The sequence below is a fragment of the Zonotrichia leucophrys genome, chromosome 28 (assembly GCF_028769735.1).
Source record: "Zonotrichia leucophrys gambelii isolate GWCS_2022_RI chromosome 28, RI_Zleu_2.0, whole genome shotgun sequence".
Taxonomy (NCBI): Eukaryota; Metazoa; Chordata; class Aves; order Passeriformes; family Passerellidae; genus Zonotrichia; species Zonotrichia leucophrys.
In genome coordinates, this window is record NC_088197.1 from 816,481 (window position 1) to 830,735 (window position 14,255).

Below are 14,255 nucleotides of genomic sequence, written 5' to 3' on the forward strand. Positions count from 1 at the left end.
TTTTATGCAGCACTCTTGGACAGCACAGTCCTGCAAATAGCAAATCTGAAGCCCTAATTGATCTCTTCAGCAGCTGGGTAAACTTGGTTAGCAGCGTGTGGTGCCTGAGATGACCCCACAAAAGTCACAGACATGACTGTGTTCTAATGCAGGGGATGTTATTGTGATTATCTGCTGTGAAATGCTCACTGACTGCTCTTTTCCTTTTGCCAGACCACCTCATCCACTCTGAAGGGGGCCATCCAGCTGGGGATTGGATATACTGTGGGAAATCTGAGCTCCAAGCCAGAGAGAGATGTCCTGATGCAGGACTTCTACGTGGTGGAGAGCATTTTTTTCCCAAGGTAAAGGAGAATGAAAAAAAAATAAATGCATGAATTAGTTATTTTCTTTTCCTCTCACTGATTTTTCAAGAGAGCTTCCATCTGTCTTTAGATCAGAGTTGCATGCTCTGAATGTTTTAAATCTGCTCTGTAATACACAAACAGAACAGTGGGAAGTGTTGGAATCTGCAGTGCACTGGCCTGCAGGGAAGCACAGTGAAGGATGCAGTACTGTGCACTCCAGTTTGTTACCCTTCCTACACGCTTCCTAGCTGTCCATCTAGCATTTCTTCCACAAAATTATACCATGTTTTGTATGGAAGCAACTCCTTCTGGGAGCTCTCTAACTGTGAATAAACAAAGCTCATAAAAGTTATGTTCTCTGTGTAAATATATTCTGCTTGGCAAGTGGTTGTTCCTTTAATCTCTGGAAATAGATTTTGGCAGATAGTTTGAAACCTGTTTTCCTGTTTTCGTACCACAGAAGAAAGGTGGTGGTGCTTGTTCCAAAGATGTCTTTTTGCAAGGCTCAGTGCATCTGAAGCTTTGGTGTGCCTGTCCTTGAGTGTGGGTGCTAACAGGCTGTGCCATGTGTGTGTTCTGTGCAGCGAGGGCAGTAACCTCACCCCAGCTCACCACTTCGCCGACTTCAGGTTCAAGACCTACGCCCCCGTGGCTTTCCGCTACTTCCGGGAGCTCTTTGGGATTCGTCCGGATGATTATTTGGTATGGGTAATCATTTTAGATTTTGCTGTCTTGTCCTCCTTTATTTACCTTTACCATGAGGGTGGTGAGGCCCTGGCATAGGTTGCCCAGAGCAGCTGTGGCTGCCCCATCCCTGGGAGCGTTCCAGGACAGGTTGGATGGGGTTGGATCAACCTGTTGTAGTGGAAGTGATTTGTGCCCATGGCAGGGGGTGGAATGAGATGGGTTTAAGATCCTTTCCATCCCAAACCATTCCATGATTCCAATTCTGAGTTTGCTGGATGGCAGCTGCCAGCCTGGGCCATGCCCTGCACACAGTGTGAGCTGTGTAAGCCCTGCAATGGGCTTCCTTCTCTGCTCCTTGTGGTAACAATAACTTACTGTGTTTACAAGCTAAAGGAGTTGTGTGCTGCTGGGTGCAACCCTGTAATGTCCCCTGCGACTCTAAGGACAAAGATGGGAATTTTTTCTTGTGTACTCACTGGAGAGCTATGTGAGAGTAGTTACTTTAATCATCTTAAAAAGACACAATAAACTACAGCTTGTTCTTGTGCTTCAAAAGCTCCTCAGAGCTGGAAAGGCTGGTTTTCAAATACCTTGGAGTACAAGCTGTTGGGGCTTTGAGTGCCCTGTGATTGAGTTTGGGCCCTTGCCTTTGTGTGACGTCCTGTTCTGTGTGAACTGGGGAAGGAAACACATCCACGAGAGCACATGCTCCCCTTTTGGAACAGCCCTTTTTGTGTGACTTCACCTGTAGGTAGGGGTGGTCACAGCTGAGGACCTGCCATTGAAACAAGCCTGTGCCAGGGCCCGGTGGGGGGGTAACAGTGATCCCCTCCTGTGCCAGCCAAGGCAGTGCTGCCTCATGGATGAGTGTTCAGAGCTGAGGATAGGCAAGGAGTTTGCCTCAGCTGCAAAGGTCATGGCTCTGATTTGTTGTTTCTGCTTCTCCTGACTGTCTCTTGCCTGCCACAGCAGCAAATGCCTTTAATTATGCATGAGATGATTAGCTTGATCAGGTCTGGGGTTGTTAATCTGTGCAGAGCTGAAAGCTGTTTTCATTACATAATGATGAGCATTTAATTTATTGTTCTGATCACCTCCCTCTCCCCATCTCACCTCTCACTGAGCAGTTCTGTGATCCTGCCCTGAACCCACCTGACCCCTGCAGTGTCTGGATGGGCACTGAGCTAAAATGTGCATCTGCCTGCCTTGCTTTCTCCTTTTTTTTTCCTGTGCTGCTGGGAAGTCCTTATTTGAGGACCTGTTTGTGTCCTGATGAGCAGATGTGCTCTCCCACTTCAGATCCCAGTGCAGAACTCTTTGCTGTGCCTGAGCAGGGCTTGTCCCTTTTCATTGCACACCTGGGATAAGATGATAAGATCTGTAATGTGTTTTTAGCAGGATTGATGGAGTGAGGTGTGGCTGTAAAAATACAGCCAGGTTGGATGGAGCCTGGAGCAGCCTAGTGGAAGTGCCTTGCCCATGTATGAAGTGAGATGAGCTTTAAGGTCATTTCCAGCCCAAACCATTCTGTGATTCTGTGAATCTGGCACTGACTTTTGCAGAGAACAGGGGAGCACAAGGCCAGGGGAGCTGCTGAGAACAGCCAGTGTGTTGTGTTCCCTCCAGCACAGTGATATCTGGCTCCCTGAGCAGGCTGTGGTGTCTCCTGAAATCCTCTGTGCCCATCAGCCTGTGCTGGGCTGTGCTCAGAGAGCCTGAATGTGATACGTGCGTGCAGGCACAATGGGAGCAGATAAGATGTCATTATGAAGGCTGGATATTCCTGAAAGCAGATGATTAGTGGGATACTGAGCAGTTGGGATGCTCTGAACTGTAATCTTAGTCTCTAATTATAAATTGTCCATCAGTTTGGTTGCTCAGACCAAACCTATAATGAAAATAGTTCTCACTTGAGCTTTACTACCCCTTAATCTCCCAGGGAGATGACATGATGGGGAAGGCCTTGAGGGCATAGAACTCAAATCTGCAGTAAATGGGGGATGAAGCATCACCTTGTTTTCTTTTTCTGGCCAGTATTCGTTGTGCAACGAGCCTCTGATCGAGCTGTCCAACCCCGGCGCCAGCGGCTCCCTCTTCTACGTCACCAGCGACGACGAATTCATCATCAAAACTGTGATGCACAAGGAGGCTGAGTTCCTGCAGAAGCTCCTTCCTGGATACTACATGGTGTGTATCACCCAGCAGCTCAGAGCCAGCTCAGCTTTGTCGTGGCAGCTTTTCTGTCATGGCAGAGCACCTCACAGGTCATGTCCTCCACCTGCCCCCATGCCAGGGACAGTGTTAACAACATGTCATGGAGCCAGTCCCAGAAGCATGAATCCTGCTGATAATTAGCAAACTCTGTGGGTAAACATGAGGCAGATAATTGTGTTGTAGTTTGGAGGCATGTTCTGGCCTCAAAATGGCTTCCCAGATGTGTGCTTCTGAGTGCCCTTTTCCCAGAGCTAGTTCATTCCTTTTTCACTTGGCAGTGTGCATCTGCCCCAGCCTGCATTTGGGGATGGCTGCTGATTGCAATCATAGAATAGTAAAACTCTTAAGTTTGGAAAAGACCACCAAGATTATCAGGTCCAACCTTCAGCTCAGCACCATGAAGGTCACATTGTCCACAAGTGCCACAGCCGCACATTATTTGAATGCTTTCAGGAATGGTGACTCCACCACTGCCCTGGACAGCTTGTTCTAATCCTTTACAACCCTTTCCATGAAGAAATTTCCCCTAATATCCAACCCAAACCTCCCCTGGCACAACTTGAGGCTATTTCCTCTCATCCTGTCCCTTGTTGCTTGAGAGCAGAGCCTGACCCCCACCTGGCTGCACCCTCCTGTCAGGGACTTGTGGAGAGCAAAAGGTCCCCCCTGAGCCTCCTTTTCTCCAGGCAATAATGCAACCACCCTGGTTTTGTGGGGAAAGCACTGCTGTCCCTGAATCTCTCCCATTCCTGCTGTTTGACCATTACTCTGAGGATTGTCCTGACTCCCACTGGCAGCAATTCCAAGCTGGAGGCCCCCAAGGTACCAGCCTGCTTTGCATATCAGTCTGGCAGTGCAGGATATTGAGACCCAGAGACTTGCATTGGGTCAAGTAAATTGGACCCAAAGCTGCTGTTCTGGTGTAAAAACCAGGAGCTGGTCTCCCTGCACAACTGTGCTGGAAATTCCAGATTTATGGATGAGGACTCTTGACATTCAGTTACAATGACCAGGGATTTGTTTGTTGTGAAGATGCCAAGGAGAAGGGGATGAGGAGCAATGCTGCTGCCCCATCTGTGTGCCTGAGCAGTGGGGTTGTGTGATCCTACACTGGTTCTGTGAAAATCCTTTCCTCACTCAATATTTACCATGGGAAATTTACCCAAAAGAGGCATTTTATGGGATGTCTGTGTGTGAGTGACAGCCAGGCCAGGAAGAAATGGTTCCCTGTGAAGGTGGGGATGCCCTGGCACAGGGTGCCCAGAGCAGCTGTGGCTGCTTCATCCCTGACAGTGTTCCAGGTCAGGTTGGACAGGGCTTGGAGCACCCTGGGACAATGGAAGGTGTCCCTGCCCATGGCACAGGTGAAACCAAATGGTCTTTACAGTCCCTTCCAACCCAAACCATCCTGAGATTCTGTGAATCACTTGCTTTTGCAGGTGGCACTCACATTCCTGGACAGGATGAGTTTTCTTGGAACGCACTGCCTGTTGCCTGATGTGTGTGGTAAATCAGGTGTGGGGTTTTGAGTGGGAATGGAGTTGCACTGTTAATCCTGCCATCATCAGTCAGTGAATTAAACTGAACTTACCTGTCTGATGCAGAGTTCTGAGTGACCTGTTGCAGCTTTCCACTGTCTGTGGGTTCTGTGGTGCTACCCCAGATCACCCTGCTGCTTCTCCCACCTGTGTCAAAGGAGTCAGGGAAAGGAAGCAGGGTGGTTTCATCCTGAGTTACTTTAAAGCTGTTTCCATTTACCTGCCTCCATTACTTATGGCACTCTCCAAGAGGGCTCACTGCTGTGCTCAGGTGGGTGAGCTGAGGGGAATGAAATTTTAATACAATCACGTTTCTGCAGTCTGTCAGAACCTGTCAGGTCTGTCTTTCCTGCCACAGCGTGCAGAGAAGTTCTGTTTCCTTCCCAAATGTGCCCAAAGCTGAACAAGCAAATCCTGCCTGTCATGTCATTCCTAATTATTCTGTTGCCTAAAAAAAGGAGATGACAGCAGAACAGGATATCCGTGCTTTCTGGTTGACTGCTTTATAAAGCAACTCTGCAACAGGAGGAAAACATTTATGTTGTTTTGTTTAAAAAATAACCCTGTCCATGGTTTATTCTGGGCTGGAGAACAGCTCTTGATTCTGACACTGGTGGAGAGATAAAGAGAGCTGTTATTTTTAAGCTTGAAGTTCCCACTTATTGTGTTTATTTCTCTCCCAGTTTGATTTCCTTTTTTTAGCTGCTGTACTTGGGGAAAGCAGGGGATTTCCGGACTTGGTTATTTGCCCAGAGAGTGCTGAACATCTCAGTCCCTGTGTTTGCAGGTCCTAAAGCCACTGAAATGCAGGACTTTGTCAGATGCATCCACTGAGCTTCTGTTAAGCTCAGAAAACCTCTCAGCAAAGAATCCCTAGTCCAACTGTTGCCATGCTTTGTGGTGAACACAGCAGGAATTTTCTGCTCAAATGACCTTTTCTCTGTGCTTCTTTCCACCCTTGCTGCAGAATCTGAACCAGAACCCCCGGACTCTGCTGCCCAAGTTTTATGGACTGTACTGTGTGCAGTCCGGGGGCAAAAACATCCGCGTGGTGGTGATGAACAACATCCTGCCCCGAGTGGTGAAAATGCACTTGAAGTTCGACCTCAAGGGTTCAACCTACAAACGCCGGGCATCCAAGAAGGAAAAGGAAAAGTCCAGCCCTACGTACAAGGATCTGGACTTCATCCAAGACATGCCAGAGGGCCTGATGCTGGATGCAGACACCTTCAGTGCTTTGGTGAAGACGTTGCAGCGAGACTGTCTGGTAAGGAGAGGCCAGTTCAGGGACAGGCTCTTGAGCATGAGGAAGAGCAATTCCTGATTGAGAGCCTTACTAATGAGCCCAGAGTAGGATCAGTCTTTTCTCCTGCACTTTTCCCTGAAAGCCAAGCCATGGCAGCCTCTGAGGACTGAGGCTGTGCTCCTTTGCCTGGTGCATCACACTTTGGCAGCCTGCTCCCCTTGGAGCTGCTTTGCTGGAGCATTTTCCCTGTCACGGTGCAGCAGATACAGTGGGGTGTTGTTTGCAAGTCTTCAGGCCTTTGCTGTGATTGTGGGATGGCCAAACTCTGCAGTCAAGCCCAAAGGTCACTGCTGGTTCAGAAACTTTCAGGCTCTGTCAAATGAGTTGTTAGTGGGGATGTGGATGGGATGCTTTGCTTTGATTACTTTGATTCCGTGCTACAAGGTCTGTATTTCTGCTGCTGGCTTGATATTTTCTCTTTGTTCTTGAACTCAATATTAACCTGTAGGTATTGGAAAGCTTTAAAATCATGGACTACAGCCTGCTGCTTGGGGTTCACAACATAGACCAGCACGAGCGGGAGCAGCTGTCGGAGGGAGCCCACAGCACGTCGGACGAGAAGCGCCCCGTGGGGCAGAAGGCCCTGTACTCCACAGCCATGGAGTCCATCCAGGGAGGGGCTGCCCGCGGCGAGGCCATCGACACCGACGACACGTGGGTGAAACCTGGGCTCCCTCCTGCTGCTGGGAGGGGGAGGCTGGAGGGGGAAATCCCTCAGGAGGCCCACAGGTGTTGCTGGTCCTTTGGGGGCTCCCTGAGCTGGGTGTTCCCTGGTAGCAGCAGGCAGGCAAGGGGACTCCACACGGCTTCTGGGGGTGCTGATTAGATGGGGGTTTATTGGGGGTCCCACCCCTGGGAGCAGCAGGGCTTCTGAGGGGAAGGGAGGGGGAGAGAGGGAGAGTCTGGGGGGGAAAGGGACCAAGAGAGACTTATCACCCCCCACAGCTTCACAGGGAGATTCAAGGTGGGCACAGAATCAAATTTGGGATTACAGATCCCTGATACTGCAGGGGAGGATCACAGGCTTTGAATAAACCCCACATTTTCGAGGGGTGAGACAGAGCAAACCGTTCAACTAAAATGTAACACCACACACAGGAGCTGTTCAAAGGAGCAGCTCTCCTGAGGTTTTGGTATTGCTGCCATTGTGGTGGGAAAGAGGGAAGCCAGGGTGGGAAATAGTTCTGTAAGGCTCTGGCCTCACAGCAGTCTCTCATCTTAGGGTAGGCTGTAGATTGTCAGTTTGTGTAACAGCCTCTAAATACCCACCTGTTCCCTGGGGAGGAGACAGTTCTCACTCAGCACCCAAATACTGGAGCAGAATAGGGATCAGTCTGTCCCTAGGAGCCTGGAGTTCTCCATCACTCCCACCTCTGGAATCCCTGGCAGTTCCCTGAGGCCATCCCAGTGGGGGTAGCAGACAGCAGTACCCAGGTGCTGGGTCACTGCTGGAGCTGGAGGCTGGGGGTTGCCCTAAGCCTGTGCTGTGCTTGGCCTGGGATTCTGCCTGGCTCTTGGGCCAAGGAATGGTGGAGTTTGCTGCTTGCTGCTGTCTCAAACCAGCTGCTGTGGGTTTGATGGAGGGTCAGTCCTGAGAGCTGAGATAATACTGTGGTGTTTCCAGTCCTGCAGGCAGCATCAATAATTGCAGTGGCTGCCTGAAGGATTATCTGACATTCCTGTGCTTTGGTTGTGTGCTGGTGCCTATGGTTGCTGCACTTTGGCAGGATGGCATTAGTGTGGACAGGACTAGAATCCTTTGTCCTGAAGGATTTACTGCCCTAATGGCAGACAGCTCTCACTGACCCAAAAATAACCTGATCCCCAGAATAAAGCAGGCAGGAGAAAGCTCCGTGGTGCTTTCTGGCCCAGGCAGAGCTGTGCCACACAGCACAGGTGCTGTCAGGACAGTGGTGTGTGGCCATGCAGGCAGTGACCCTGGGACATCAGGCTCAGGCCAGGTCACTCCCATGGCTGTGCCCAAAGTGAGCACACCAATTTTAGACTGTGTCTGACACCACCAGAGCCCCTTAGCACGGCTGCTGTTGCCCTTCCCCGAGCTGGGTGTTAGAGGTGCCCTGGCTGAGGCCGCACCTGCTGAGGTTCTGCTTCACCTGCAGGATGGGAGGGATCCCAGCAGTGAACGGCAAAGGAGAACGTCTCCTGCTGCACGTGGGAATCATCGATATCCTGCAGTCATACAGGTGGGTAACCTGGCACTGTGGGTTGGCTTGCATTGAATTGATATTTGGTGAGGACAGAAACCACCACACAGTGTGTCTTTTGTGGCTGATAACATCTCTTTTAGTACCAAATGGAAGCAGGGGGCATGTTCTGTCCTGGGGACTGTGAGAATGAGTAGATATGGCTGTCCCAAGCTGGCCATGGGCTTCCATCATGTCCTTAGAACAGCTGGGGACACTCAGCCCTTTGTCCAGGATGTTGAGCTGCTCATAAAGAAGTCGTTTCCCACCTCAGTGTGGGAAGCAAATCTCCAGGGGTGTAATGTGTACCTCTTCCTGCCCAGCTCCTCCTTCCCTGTGGTTCCCAGGCAGTCCTGACCTCCTGGGGGAGATGCTGGAGAAAGCTCAGTCCTGGTGACATTGGCAGCTCAGGGATCTCCCCTGTAGGGTATGACAAGGGGGGGTTGGTACATAGTGCATGCCTGAATCTGTATCTTTATTTTTCTCTCCACTTCTCCTTGGAATTAGGTTCATCAAGAAGTTAGAGCACACCTGGAAGGCCCTTGTCCACGACGGGGTGAGTGCCTGTGCAGAGGCAGGAGTTGTCCAAGCCTCACAGGATGCTTGGTGTCTATTTGTGGACCCTGATCTGGCACAGCTGCAGCTGATGAAAGGAGCAGTTCTTGCCCCTCATTCCCGCCCAGCAGGGTGGTGCCACTTATTCCCAGCCAGGTTTCCTTGCTCAATCCAGCTCCTCACACGTTGAGCTGTTGTGATCACAGCTTTCCTCCCCTGCTCTGTCTCCCATGACACCAGGAGCACACACAGTGTGTGTGTTCCTGGGCTGTCAGAGCCCTGGTTCTCTCTGGTGACTGGCTGTTCCCACCTCAGCAAGCTCTGTGCCAGCAAATCCCTTTCCATGTTTCCTTGCTGGCTTCATTCCTGCAGCAGCCAGGTGTGTGTTTCTGAAAGAACCTTGGATGTGGAAAGCATTTTTCAGCCTTGCATTTCCTGGCTTCCCTTAAAGTGGCAAAGGAAATGTGGAGATGCCAAGTCATGGAAGCACATTCAAACATCAGCAGCAGAAAGAGCTTCAGTTTTACTGTTTTAAACAAGAACATTTGAAATATATGGAGACCCTTGGCTGAATTTGGGTGTCTGTGTGACATGCAAAAGTATCCAGGTTTGATTGGAATGGCAGCCAGCAAAGCCAGAAGAAATTTCATGTGCAATCAGGCCAGTGTTTAAAAAAAATCCAGGAAGTCTACAAAGGAATAAAATCACCGAAATCCATTATAAAATCACAGCAAGAATATAATCAAATGCAATCAGAGGCAATGCTTCAGGGTTATTTATAGCATTAATTAGAGTGTTTCAGTTAAGCCTTTCCATTTTAAGGCTCTGTCAGTGCTAAATGTTGGAATAAAAAAGACTGTTGGTTGTTACAGAAATTCTGCCTTGAGGGATCATTTTAAAATTAAACAATTGCTTCTTGCTGTTGTAGGACACGGTGTCAGTACACAGACCCAGCTTTTATGCAGAGAGATTCTTCAAATTCATGACCAACACGGTGTTTCGAAAGAATTCCTGTAAGTACCAAGTTCAGGGGCTGCTGTGCTCTCAGGTTTTACCTTGGCCTTGCTGCTGCAGGCTTCATGAGGAGTCTGGGCTGGAGCCTGAGCAGGGTTTTCCAGTGTGGTACAGCTGTGAGAGCTGGGGCTGTACAGCCTGGAGAAGGCTCTAGGAGGCTTTAGAGCCCCTTCCAGTGCTTAAAGGGGGCTTAGATAAGGGAGGGGGAAGGATTTTTTATACAGGCAAGGGGCAATTGTTTTGAGCTGTCAGGGTTAGATGAGAAGTTAGGAAATATGAGAGTGAGGCCTGGCACAGGGTGCCCAGAGCAGCTGTGGCTGCCCCTGGATCCCTGGAAGTGTCCAAGACCAGGTTGGACAGGGCTTGCAGCAACCTGCTCTAGTGTCCATGTCCCTGCCCATAGAAGGGGGGGAATGAGATGCATTTTTAAGGTCCCTTCTAACCCAAAACATTCCATGATACAGAGCAAAGCTAAGAACTGCAGAGCCTTCAGATTGTCACAGCTTGCCTTGGTCTGCTCAGACTCCCACCCAGTCCCTGCAGCTGACCTGGGTTCAGCCCTGAAGGGATGTGTGTGAGGGCAGAGCCTCTCCTTGTGAAGGGAAAAACACCTTTGGTGTGACAGTAGCTGGTGGTGGTGCTTTGACTCTTGGGTTTTCTGTGGTTGAAATGGCTCCCGAGGTATTAAAGAGTTTTTTTCCCAGCCCTGTGACTGAAGAAGTCGAGATTCCTCAGCTCTGGTTCTCAAGGTTGTTTATTTTCTCTTATCTATTCCATTCTTTCTCTGACCTGCTGAGGTCTGTCCAGCAGGTTGGATTGTGGCACACTGACTGCCCTTGGAGTGGTGTTGGCTTTTCATACTAAAAACTACGTGTACTTTATTTACAATAATTTTCCAGTACCTATCACCTATGTTAGACAGTCTGTCTCTACTCTAAACCAATCCAGAAGTGTCACCATCACAGCAGAAGATGGAGGACAAGAAGAAGAGCACAGGACACACCCAGATTCCTCCATCTTGCCTCCTGAACCCCCATTCTAAATCCCCAAAATTCTACTTTTTCACCCTGTGACAAATTAACTATCATTCTACTCAAACTCTTGTGGCTTCTAAATCTTCACACAAAGTTGGCAATTTTCTCCATGGGCTAAAATGGAAGGCACAGGTGTTTTTGACTCCATGCCAAGGTCTCTGAGGCCCTTGCCAGGGTCTTGAGTCCTCCAGGGCAGCCAGAGGAATGTCCTGGGTTCCGACATGTCAGAGTTCAGGACATCCCTCTGGCTGTCCTGGATTGCCAGGACCCCTGCCAGAGGCTCAAAGACCTTGGCACAGAGCCCAAGACACCTGGGATTTTAATTATGACCCATGGAGCAAATGATCAACCTTATATGAAGATCTGCAAGCCACGAAAGTTTAAGTAGAATAATAACTAGTTTGTCACGGGGTGAAAAAATAGATTTTTGGGGGTTTTTATAATAGGGGTTCAGAGAGCAAGAGAGAAGAATCTGAGTGTGTCCAGCCTTTCTCCTTCTTCTTAGCCTCCATCTTCTGCTGTGATGTTGGCACTTTTAGATTGGGTTAAAGTCAAAGCTCACTGTCTAACATAAGTTGAAACCCAAGCGAGCTACTTACGAGCAGCTATTATTGAGCGAACCCGTCTCTGTGGCAAAAGAGTGGGATGACTTGTTAGTAGAGGTGAAAAGCCAATCGAGCTGGGTGATAGCTGGTTGCCTGTGAAACGAATCTAAGTTCCCTCTTAATTCTTCTCCAAGGAAAACCCACAAACCCTAATGAAGCGAATTAAGGGCTATTTAAAGGAGGTACAGCTCCTTTAAAAAAGAATACAATCTCCACGAGCGGATAAATAATGACCCCCCCCCCCGCACTGTGGGCCCTCAAGCAGCCATCAACAAAGAGTGCGTTAAAGCTCTATACCACAAAAATTTAAGAACCCAATGACTCCCTCTCCATTAACAGGCCAACCTATTGCAGACATCTTTATGAAAAATCCTTTCCTTGGGATTTTTCCTCCTGAGAAGCTGAGAGGCCTCAGGAACAAAATGTAAACAATGGTTATCTGCTGCTGTGGAATGCAACAAGTAGATCTGTGATTGGCCCATGCTGAATGTTTGTAATTAATGGCCAATCACAGCCCAGCTGGCTTGGACACAGAGCCCAAGCCACAAACCTTTGTTATCATTCTTTCCTATTCTATTCTACTCTCAGCTAGCCTTCTGATGAAATCCTTTCTTCTATTCTTTTAGTATAGTTTTAATGTAATATATATCATAAAAAAACAAATCAAGCCTTCTGAAACAGAGTCAGATCTTCATCTCTTCCCTCATCGTAAGACCCCTGTGAACACTGTCACACTAAGCTATATTTAAATAGGAGAGCTAATGCTAGAATGAGTAACCAGGGTCCTCCCTCTATGACACAAGCTTACATCTGTACATTATTAACAAATCACCAATATATGACAAGTCAAACAAGCAGAGTATTAAATATCTTGTTAACCCGACAGAGGAGCGTCCATTAACATAAGTGATAGTATTGGAATATGAATCCCAATATTACCAGTTAGATTGTGCCTGGGCCAGTGTGACCCTCGCTGCCAGGCCAAAGGCGGCAACTGTGGTGTATCACCCCAGAGACACCTTTAGCTTGCTGGTGGTTTCAGCTGGGCACTAAACAAGTCCAGGCTTGTTAGGAACTCCGTTTACCTCAGGAAGAAGACTTCAGGCGAAGGTGAAGAGATAAAAAGGAGAGGATTCTGCTGGAGGGTTTAATATCCAGAGGTTTATTCCATGGTTACAGGGGTCTGAATCTTGGGAAGAGCTCCAACAGAATCCCGACCACATGGCCGGACTCACCTTTTAAGCTCAGGGGGAGGGGAGGGGACAGGTGAGCCACCAACCAGGTGGGGGGGGCGGGGTCTCAAGGGACGAGGGACACCTAGACAGGCCAATGACCTCTGGGCCTGAGGGGCATCCTTTGAATTTGACCAACCACACGACATCTTTGCTGGAATGTTAAGCCTGATTGACAGGACTCACTCAGCGAGGGTTTTGGCACACCTGGGTAAGGGACCCGGAAGTTTAAAACACACTGCAACATGATAGGTATTACAAAGTCATGGTAAATAATATACACGTAGTTTTTGGTATAAAGAGATAACACCACTCTGGGGGCAGCCAAAGTGCCTCTGTCTGTCCTGCCGGACCTCAGCAGGCCAGAAAAAAGAATTTTATAGATAAGAAACAATAAACAACCTTGAGACCGAGAACTGAACAGTTCTGACTCCTTCTTTGACCACCGAGCTGAGAAGAGACTCTGACGCATCTCAGAGTCCCTCTGACCAGCTAAACCCCGAGAGCGACATTTGCCCTTCTGTGCCCCCCAGCTCTGAAGTCGTCCCCGTCCAAGAAAGGGCGCAGTGCCTTGCTGGCCGTGAAGACGGCGGGTCCCACGGCGGCGTTCTCAGCCAGCCAGCTGGCCTCCGACAAGGACGACACCCAGTACGACCTGCGGGCGGCCCGGAGCTACCCCACGCTGGACGATGAAGGTGACAGCCCCGCCCGGGGCGCGCCTCTGTGCTTACCCTCTCTTTCCTAGCAGTTCTTTAGGATCCTCCCTTGTTCTCATCCAGTTCCCCACTGTGCACCAACTGCAGATATTTCCTCATGGATAGCTCTTCATTGCATGTCTTGCTGTGCTTTGCAGGTGCTAAACCTAACCAGGACAGGGAAGAAGGTAAGAGTGCATTGTTTTGTCGCAGCACCAGCAGGTACTTGATGCGACACCTCTGCATCAAAGGAGACCAGATCCCTTCTTTGCAGCACTCTGGGGTTCTGCAGTAAAAATGGTCGCCTGCATCACTGCTGCAAGACAGCTGCTGCCAAGGGGCACCATCAGTCATAGCCCAAAGCCAACAGAGAGTTGCATTTTCTACCCTTTAAAAAAAAGATTGGGGGTTGGGTGACTGGGAACTGCAGCACTCCAATGACAGTGTTTGGGCAGTTATAACAGGCAGGATCTTGCTGTTAGAAAAAAAGAGGAATGGGCTGGTTCTGTGCTGCCTTTCCTTCACTTCCATCTGGCTGCATTTACAGCTGAGTGCTGGAGGACAAGCTCCTCCAGTGCATGGGTGTTGGATTGCTCCCTGTGCAAAGCACTGAACACTCAGTGCATCTCTTAATTCTCTTGGATATTTATCCCTGGTGATCCAAGGCTTTAATCCAGCTTTGGTCACCAGTGAGAAGTCATCACTGGCATTCTATTCCCTGCCTATTATGCTGGGAGTGGTGCTGACTGGCTCTCCCCAGAGGATGCCTTGGGAGAGGCTGTCATGACCCAACTACACTTCTGCCTGTCTGTGGTTTGAGTGCC

The 14,255-nt window shown here is 49.3% G+C and overlaps 1 protein-coding gene across 5 annotated transcripts in view; it reads left to right on the forward strand.

The window, feature by feature from the left end:
• Nucleotides 1-14,255, forward strand: part of PIP5K1C (phosphatidylinositol-4-phosphate 5-kinase type 1 gamma) — a 52,844-nt gene that overhangs the window by 28,263 nt on the left and 10,326 nt on the right. For 4 of the 5 annotated variants that reach the window (XM_064734408.1, XM_064734412.1, XM_064734413.1 and 1 more), the window contains exons 4-13: nt 214-344; nt 932-1,049; nt 3,069-3,221; nt 5,754-6,053; nt 6,541-6,746; nt 8,213-8,296; nt 8,804-8,852; nt 9,780-9,864; nt 13,270-13,431; nt 13,590-13,619. In XM_064734408.1, coding sequence (XP_064590478.1) covers nt 214-344; nt 932-1,049; nt 3,069-3,221; nt 5,754-6,053; nt 6,541-6,746; nt 8,213-8,296; nt 8,804-8,852; nt 9,780-9,864; nt 13,270-13,431; nt 13,590-13,619 — 1,318 coding nt within the window. The remainder of the gene's footprint in view (nt 1-213; nt 345-931; nt 1,050-3,068; nt 3,222-5,753; nt 6,054-6,540; nt 6,747-8,212; nt 8,297-8,803; nt 8,853-9,779; nt 9,865-13,269; nt 13,432-13,589; nt 13,620-14,255) is intronic. The other variant, XM_064734411.1, reaches the window with a different exon arrangement.